Below are 9,185 nucleotides of genomic sequence, written 5' to 3'. Positions count from 1 at the left end.
ATTTTAACTCTTACTTATCACCTTCTTTTCTTTTAGGTGCTTACAATCTGAGTGTTGGATTATTTGCTCCATTCTCTTTCCAGGTACCAAAATATAGATGACTGGTCTATAATTCCCTGGGTTACCCTTATTCCCCTTTTTATAGACAGGCACTGTCTTTGCCCTTTTCCAGTCCTTTGGGATCCCTCCTATTGTCCATGAGTTCTGAAAGATAATCACTAATGGCTCAGAGATATAGATAGATACATAGAGGGAGAGAGAGAGAGGGACAGGCTCTGGACTTGCACTGCTGCTGAGATCCCTATTGGCCTTTGGGGGCTGAGCATAATTTAAGACCTGGGCCCGCAGTTTCTATCGGATGCAGAGGTTGCTGAAGGATTTTAATCCTGCCTTCGGCATTCTCAGGGTGCCCCACACCCAAACCGAAGAGAACCAAGTTCTTTCCTGAAGCAGCTTCTCTCCCATCCCAGCTGGTGCGGAATTCTCCAGCAAAATGTTATTTTGACCCAACAAGACCCATGACCTCCCCGTGCGAGGCAGCGGCACAAGGGGTAGTGCTCTCCTTGTCCGTGTAAACAGGGCCATGGTGAGCAAGAGCAGGGAGCAGTGTTTCCCTGGGGATCCTGGGATCATGCACCAATTCTGGGGACAGATTTCAGAGTAACAGCCGTGTTAGTCTGTATTCGCAAAAAGAAAAGGAGTACTTGTGGCACCTTAGAGACTAACCAATTTATTTGAGCATAAGCTGCATCCGATGAAGTGAGCTGTAGCTCACAAAAGCTTATGCTCAAATAAATTTGTTAGTCTCTAAGGTGCCACAGGTACTCCTTTTCTTTTTGCAATTCTGGGGAGTGCATTTTAAAAGGGATGGTGGCAAACTGAAGATGGGGCAGGACGGGGCCAGGACAATGATTGGAGGGCTGGAGAAAGTGTCTGGCAGTGAGAGACTGAAAGAGCTCAGCTCGCTTTGTTTGGCTTCTCCATAAGTTCCTGGGGAGGTGCCTGCGCTCGGGGCACAAGGACCTTCACAGGGAGATGAAGCCAAGTATCGGGAATCTCTTCAATCCAGCAGGGAAAGGCAGCGCAAGATCCTATAAGGATAGCTGAAGCCCAACCAAATCAAACAGGAAAGGAAACCCCAATGTGGGACAGGGAGGGGGATTGACCAGGGAACCAGCTCCCTCAGGCAAGGGGGTTTCTCTGTCTTTTGCTGGCATCAGACCCAGCCCGACTGCCTTGCTGGAAGAGGCATGCAGAGAGCACCAACGATGGGGCTCAGACCGGGGGAGCTGGGTGAGGTTCTCTAGCCTGGTCACTCAGGAGGGCAGACAGAAGGGTGGAATGGACCCTGCTGGCCTGAACATATGTGGATCTAAACATCCAGGGGCCGAACAGACAAGGGGGGAGTTTGCCATCTGCAGTTGGGAGGCGTCAGTGCTGGCCACGGCCCCAGCCAGGGGCAGGGAGGAAACAAGAGCAGGAAGGAAACCCGCCCAGTGCAGAAGGGGATGTGGCTCAAAATTTCCTCTCAGGGAATCTCCACCCCTGACACATCACTTTCGGGGAATTACTTGGTAACCAGGTATGTGACCCTGCACTTCCCAGCTCTCCTCTACCCAGGGGCCCCTCCCCACCACCCACTCTATATAAACCCCGGGGCTGAGACAGACCCACTTGTCCCAGCCCCTGGATTTGAACCAAGGATGCTGCTTCTGCTCTTCACAGCCTTTCTCCCATTCACCGCGGCCTTTCTCCTGCCCCCGAGGCCTCATATGGGTGAGTGAAGCTGAGAAACTCATTAATGTCCCGGCCCTGGGGGGCTCACAGTCAGAGTGGGGCTGAGCGAGTCGCTGAGTTTTTGGTTCAGGGTCCAAAAATTCGGGCAAAAGTGGGGTTCCTCCCAAAATAATATTTTTCTTCCCGAACGAAAACCCTAAAAAGATATGATTTCAAAGCAAATATTTTTCATTTTTTTCCATTTTCTTCAGGGTGTTTCCTTCGACCTGAAATAAATTTTTCTTTTTTTGTTTTTGGTTTCATTTTGGGGTCTGTTTTAGGTGTTTTTCACCCTTATTTTCTTTAATTAGCTGAGTTTTGAACCAAAATGCAATTGTGAAAGAAAACGTTGATCCAGAACCAATTTTTCCACTGAATGCATCCGATGAAGTGAGCTGTAGCTCACGAAAGCTTATGCTCAAATAAATTGGTTAGTCGCTAAGGTGCCACAAGTCCTCCTTTTCTTTTTGCGAATACAGACTAACACGGCTGCTACTCTGAAAACAGAACCAATTTTGTTTTCTTTTTTATTTGCTTTCAGGTGCTTCCTTCAATCCCCCCCAAATTTGGGGGGGTGTTTTTTCATTTGATTTCAGCTCTCTTTAGAGGGGTTTTCCCCACTGCTTTAATCATTTATTTTTTAAAAAAATACTTCACTCCATTTCTAAACAAAACAACATTTCAAAACAAAAAAGTGAGATGCCTAGAATGAAAATTGCCTACTTTTTCCAGAAAAAAAAATCCTTTTTTTGAAGCCAAAATAATCTTCAGAATTTGGTTGCATTTTTTGGCAAATTAACCAATTGCTTAAAAACTTTTACCTGGCTCTAGTGGTGAGATCTGGGAAATCAGGGCCCAGGGGCAGCACAGCCCACACCAGGGGCAGGGGGATAGAATTAACTGTCAGGCTCAGATGGGTATCAGGAGATGGGACATGGGCAGGGCCGGCTCTAGGTTTTTTGCTGCCCCAAGCTCCGAGAGCGCAACTGCCCAAGCAAAAAAAAAGCCAGAATGCCGCCCCTGGAATTGTGCAGCTCCAAGCACGTGCTTGCTTTGCTGGTGCCTAGAGCCGGTCCTGCGCATGGGGCCCGGTGGTGAGGGGGAATGATGATGGCCAGTGGGTGGCCCCACAGACAGAAGATAGATGGGCGTGTATGGGATAAGGAATGGATGGATGGATGGGTGGATGGATGGATGGATGGATGGATGGACAGGTCCATGTGGGAATAGGTGGACGTATAGTGGGTACATGTATGGATAGGAACCAGGCTGGTTGGGGTGAAGGGATGATCCAGGGGCAGGCTGGGCTGGGGGGCCCAAGGGGCTGCCCCAGGCCAGCTAGGGGCTGGGCTGAGGGATTAGGGTCTGGGTTGCACTTGGCTCTTGGTCTCACTCTCCAGACTCCCTTTTGAACCCCACCCTGTCTCTCTCCAGACTGGGTCATCGGGGGCGAGGAAGCCCTGCTCAGCTCCAGACCCTACATGGCCTATGTGCAAATCGGGTCAACGGGAAGCTGTGGAGGGTTCCTGATCCAGGAGGACGTGGTGGTGACGGCAGCTCATTGTAACTGCAACCTGGGGTAAGAAACAAGCCATCCCCACCCCTGAGCCAGCTGATCTCTGCCCAGAGTCTGGATTGGGGCTGGTGCCCCTGGAGGGGAAAGGTCCAGGGGGAAAGGCTCCCTGAGCCAGCCAGTCCCCCACCCTGGGGCTGGATCAGAGCTGGAAAAACATTGGCCCAAAGACTAGAAGCGTTTACGGGATGTGAAAATTACAAATTTCCCTGTGGTGCCTGTTAGATTTTAAAGCCTAACCCCCCCCAAACTAGATACAATCTTTACCATGAACTCTCACCACTTTTTCTCATGTCCTGCTAACCTTGGAGGAGGGAAGGGGCTGTCCAGAGGTGCTGAGCCAAACATCAGGGAACCATTCTGGACTTCAACATCTTTTGTGATGCACTCAGCAACCTCTCATATCCCACATACTGACCTCTGTCTCCAGGGTCATTTCCACAGACAGATCTGGGCTTTCTGCTACTTTTGTCCATACCCAGTAGATGGCAACAGTGCATAAAAAATTATTTGATCCTTTTCTTATTTGTATGTTTCATTCCTTCCAGCGATCTTATTTCTGTGCTGGCCCAGCCTAGGCATCTGGATTCCCCCTTTTTCTTTTACTATTTCAGAGTTACAACCAGGTTAGGGCCTTACACATTTCCAGGTGTGTTTTTCTTCTTCTGCCATGTAGTTCAAAGAGTCATAGATTGCAACATCATTGTGATCATCTCGCATTACTTCCTGTATAACACAGACGACAGAACATCTCCCAAATAATTTTGATCTACAGCAAATCTTTAAAAAAAATCCAGTCTTGGTTAAATGTGGCCAGTGATGAAGAATCCACCATGACCTTTGGTAAACTGTTCCACTGGCTAGTTACAGTCCCTGTTAAAAAATCAAACCATGAAACAATCATTGCAAAAGAAAAACAAACAGAATCCTTTATAGTGCCTCTGAATTTGAAATCAAATGATCTTGAGTTTCCTAGTATAGGACAGGTTGGCTGTTCTATGACCTCTCCCCAATTTATCAATGTCTTTCTTGAACCATGGACACCAGAACTGGACAATGGGTCACTCTGAATAGCAGAGTAGTGTGTTGGTCAGTCTTTTGAGGTCTCTTTGGCCAACCAGAGGGAAGAAGGAGGAAGTCCATCCTTATGTAGGTGCATAAGATGGTCTTTGTGTTACTCAGTTGCAAAACTTTAGGTAGAAATCTGCACAGGCCAGCAGCAGGTCTGGTGTCCCTTCCCGAGGGCCCATGACGGACCCATCCTGCCATCCAATGGGCACTAAATCCCCTATATTCTCCCCTTGGCTTTTCCAGCAACATCTTTGTCTACCTGGGAGTCCAAGACTTCATGGAACCAGGACAGAACTGGCAACGGATCCAGGCCCGTCATTGGGTCCAGCACCCTGACTTCAACAATGAGAACTTTGACAATGACATCATGTTGCTGAAGGTACTGCCCCATCCATCACCCCACTCCCAGTGACTTCACACTGCTGCAGGTACTGCCCCCATCCCATCACCCCGCCCCCCAGTGACCTCACACTGCTGGAGGCACCGCCCCATCCTAACACCCCAATGACCTCACAATCTCTCTCTGTACACGCATCCATCCTCCAACCAGGTGGTGCTGCCCCACAGCAGCTCCGATCCCGGCGCTGATCTGGGTCCATTCTCTCTCTCTCATCCGTGGCAGCTGTGGTGCAGCGCGGAGCTGAGCGAGTGGGTGATGCCCATCCCCCTGCCGGAGGCCGATCACCACGTCAGCCCAGGCTCCGAGTGCAGCGTGGCCGGGTGGGGTCAGACCGGAGTGAACACCACCACCGACAGGCTGCAGGAGGCGGAGCAGGAGGTCGTGTCGGACGGCTTGTGCAGAGAGCGGTACCGGCATTACGACCCCACCACCATGCTGTGTGCCGGCAGCCCCCATGTCAATAAATCACCGTTCCATGTAAATATCCCCCTGCCTGCTTGGGGCCACTGGGGGTGCCGCAAGCTGCTCCAGGGAAAGGAGCTGGTGGAAACCAGTATGGCCATGCCCCTCCCATGCTCCAGTGCCCCAAGAGGGGATCCCATGGTGCAACATGGGAAATGCAGCCAGCCAGGGAGATCAGCACCTAGTATGTCTCCAGAGAGGAATCTCCACTGTCAGTGCCCTTGTGCAAGGCGCTGGTGGAAACAAGATGAAATTTAACATGGGCTCATGCATATAAGGACAAGTAACAAGAAAATTGCTGCTCTGAGCTGGGGGCTCATGAGCTTGAAGCAACAGAGGGGGACTGGGAGGGTGTGTCAGTTGCTTGCAGGATGACTATGGGCAGCCAGTGGGCCATGGCCAGGAGAAAGGCCCGTGTGATCCTGGGATGGAGAAGTTCAGGTGTCTCCAGTAGAGAGGGAGGGTTTAATGCCAGCAGAGAAGGCTCTGGGCAGAGCTCAGCTGGAATCTGGTGCACAATTCTGGGCATCCCTGTCCCAGAAAGAGGGATTCCAGCTGGACCAGGTGCTGAGAAGAGCTGGTGGGATGATCAGGGGAATGGAGAGCCGGTCTGACGAAAGGGGAGAAAAATACCTGGGCTAGCTTAGCCTAAAACACAGGCTGAGAGGAGTCTGATTGCTCTATAAATACATCGGGATGGGAGGAACACAAAGGAGCAAGATGACCATTGAAGCTAAAGGACTAATCAGGGGTGGGAATCAATGGAGGCTGGAGATGAGGAGAAGGTTTCTAACCATCAGAGGAACAACCTCCAACAGGAGCAGTTTGGGGGAACAGCCTAACCAGGATGCCAATGGAACTTGATAAGTTTATGGATGGATGATACAATGAAAAGTCCTGTGTTCCCATAAGGGCATCAGGCACCTGAAAAACACCTCCCATGATGCACCATAACTAGAAATTGTTGGGCTTTGATTTTTTAGCAAAATGTTCCAGGAACAAAGTTGATGAAAAAGGGGAACCCCCCCCCCATCATCACCACATATTCTGAGCCTTTCTACTCTTCACCATCAATGGAGGATCTACTGGTGAACTCAACCCTGAGGCCACCCAACAGACAGGATCCTGAGTAAAATCCTGGCCCCATAGATGTGGATGGGAGCTTTACTTTTGACATCTATGGGGCCAGGAAGGCATTGGAGCTGAGGGAGAGTCAGTGTTACCATCTCATGGGAATTGGCAACATTTCAATCTTTGTTTTCGAAGAAAAGTTGAGATGTCAACATTTTTGGCAGAATGTAAATTCCAAAAACAGGTTTGACTTAGAAATGTTGAAATGTTTCATTGCAACATTTTTAATCAAAATGAATCATGCTGAGATATGAACAGATTGAAACATTTCCTTCTGTGTGAACAAACTGGAGAGAGTCCAGAGGAGAGAAATAAGAACAAATAAATGATCAGAGGTTTAGAACAGCTGACCTAGGAGGAAAGGCTGAAAGAATTGAGCATATTTAGGCTAGACAAGATGAGGCTGGAGAGGGGACATGATAACCATTTTCAAATATTTTAAGGCCTGCTATCAAGAGGACAGTTAGCAAATGTTCTCCAAGTCCACTGAAAGTGGGATAAGAAGTAAAGGGCTTAATATGCAGCAAGGGAGATTCATGTTGGATATTAGAAAAAACTTTCTAACTCTGAGGGTCCTTAAACTCTGGAACAGGTTAACTAAGGAGGTTGAGGAATCCCTGTCATTGGAGGTTTTTAAGACCAGGTTGGTCAAACACCTATCAGGGATGATCTAGGTTTATTTGGTCCGGCCTCCATGCAGAAGGTTAGACTCGATGATCTCTCAAGGTTCCTTTCAGGCCGACATTTCTATGAATCTAGGATTTTGGTTGTTGAGTTCACTCAAAATGCTTCATTTCAAGCCAGTTCAACATTAAGCTGCAGTTCCTTATCAGCGCATTCCCTTCTGGGAGCTGTAGTTCAGGCCTCTATTTTCCCTTAAGTAGCTCCTGCCTGGATTACATTTCCCACAATGCACTGAGTCATGTGATTTCCATGATGCCCCAAGAGCTCCATCAGAAGCAAATCTGAATTGCATTATGGGAGATGAAGTCCTCCACAGAGCCAAGCCCTTAGGCGAGAATGCAGACCTGAACTACAACACCCATAAGCCAATGCATGAGTAGGAAAAAGCAGTTTAACATTTTGTTGAACTGATGACTAACTATGGAATATTCTGATTTGGGTGGAACTGGCTCAAAATGAAATATTTAATTTCAATTTTCCTGATGCAAAAATGGAAAATTCTCAGGAATATCAAAAACATTTTTTGGAAAATTTCAGTGTTGTGGAAACTGCCTTTTCGACAGGTACATCATCCTGCCCAGCTCTAGATTTCTCTCTCTGCCCACCCATTTCTAGGCTGGTTCTGTTTGGCGACCAGGCCTGGGCCTTCAACTGCAGAGATCACCTGTCCCACATGCAATCTGAGATCTCCAGAGGACAGGGCTGGGTAATGTCAGTCACTGATGTTATTTTTCTTATTGGCAGGGTGATTCTGGTGGGCCCCTCGTGTGCGACGGGGTGGTCCAGGGCATCATCTCCAATGGAAATCCGGATGGGCGCCCCCCCAGCATATACACAAGAATCTCCAAATTCATCCCCTGGATCAGTGAAACTCTGCAGAAACTGAGTTAAAGGTGACGCTCCCCTTTAAAGGGTTAATTTAGCCATACTGGTCTCCGTGCCTGTGTGCAACTCCTGAGATGCTTTATATTAGAGGGATTTTTTTTTCACTGTTCAAGAAATGCTACGAATGGCTCAGTCCTGAAATTCTTTTGTGGCTACAAATGCTCCTTCGATGTTTGAAATTTTGTTCTATTTTATTGTCACCCCAAACGGCTAGTCAATATTTGGGGCTCTGCGGGTGCTCTGGTTCGGAGCAGAAATTCACAATAGTGCCTGGTATTTACTTGATGAAATCTGGTTTATTTACAAGGAATATCCAAAGTCCTGTTTCCCTGAACACAATCAGCATCAAACAGCAACAGACAGCTGTTCTGTTCACTGTCCCAAGCCTGCCTCTCCAGAAAAGACTCTGTGCCCAAAAAATTACTTCTCTTAGCTGTTTCTCAGGGCCACATTTCTGTGCTTCAAGGTTATGTCTGCCTGGGTATTTACTCTGCATCTGTCTCTCTTCTGTCCCCAGGTCTCTCTGTATTATATCTGTCTGATCCACATACCCCATTACCCAGAACAATATTCAGTGACAACCTTTCTTCCTGATTCATTAGAATTCCCAAGTGTGCAGAGTGTTTTACATCAGCCTAGGGGATTCTGGATTAAGGGTACAATTTTCATTGTTGAATTCTATACGCCTTCTACAAATGCTGATCATTTTTATATCTATTGCAGTCTTCAAGGGTTTTCTACCATCAAAATTCCTAGCTGCAGTGTGTCATTGGTGTCTTAAAAACTTTCTTTCACCCAGCCAGAGAGCAGGAATGGGGCCTTTTGGTTGCCAACCTCTCACCACAAAGCATGGCTAGCCGAATTAAATAGCACATGATAGAGGGCTATAAAATCATGAGTGGTGTAGAGAAAGTGAATAAGGAAAAGTTATTTACTTGTTCCCATAATATAAGATCTAGGGGCCACCAAATGAAATTAATGGGCAGCGGGTTTAAAACAAATAAAAGGAAGTTCTTCTTCACACAGCGCACAGTCAACCTGTGGAACTCCTTGCCTGAGGAGGTTGTGAAGTCTAGGACTATAACAGGGTTTAAAAGAAAACTGGATAAATTCATGGAGATTAAGTCCATTAATGGCTGTTAGCCAGGATTGGGAAGGAATGGTGTCCCTAGCCTCTGTTTGTCAGAGGGTGGAGATGGATGG

At 47.8% G+C, this 9,185-nt stretch overlaps 1 protein-coding gene across 1 annotated transcript; it reads left to right on the top strand.

Annotated features, from left to right (window-relative positions):
• Window positions 1-1,496: 1,496 nt before the first annotated feature.
• On the top strand, window positions 1,497-7,988 carry LOC141996966 (mast cell protease 1A-like). The gene is made up of 5 exons (XM_074969260.1): window positions 1,497-1,776; window positions 3,211-3,355; window positions 4,664-4,799; window positions 5,043-5,297; window positions 7,842-7,988. The coding sequence occupies exons 1-5, from the start codon at window positions 1,509-1,511 to the stop codon at window positions 7,986-7,988; spliced, it is 951 nt and encodes a 316-aa protein (XP_074825361.1). The 5' UTR covers window positions 1,497-1,508.
• Window positions 7,989-9,185: the final 1,197 nt, after the last annotated feature.

The sequence above is a fragment of the Natator depressus genome, chromosome 13 (assembly GCF_965152275.1).
Source record: "Natator depressus isolate rNatDep1 chromosome 13, rNatDep2.hap1, whole genome shotgun sequence".
In the NCBI taxonomy this organism is placed as follows: Eukaryota; Metazoa; Chordata; order Testudines; family Cheloniidae; genus Natator; species Natator depressus.
Note: the sequence above shows the minus strand (reverse complement) of the source record. Positions and strands in the feature narration are given on the sequence as shown.

What these genes read in the sequence shown, in the direction of transcription:
- LOC141996966 (XM_074969260.1), top strand. Translation starts at nt 1,509, where the DNA reads ATGTGGCTCAAAATTTCCTCTCAGGGAATCTCCACCCCTGACACATCA. An exon ending in CATTGTAACTGCAACCTGGG is followed by an intron (nt 3,356 to 4,663) that starts GTAAGAAACAAG and finishes TGGCTTTTCCAG; the next exon opens with CAACATCTTTGTCTACCTGG. An exon ending in ATGACATCATGTTGCTGAAG is followed by an intron (nt 4,800 to 5,042) that starts GTACTGCCCCAT and finishes CATCCGTGGCAG; the next exon opens with CTGTGGTGCAGCGCGGAGCT.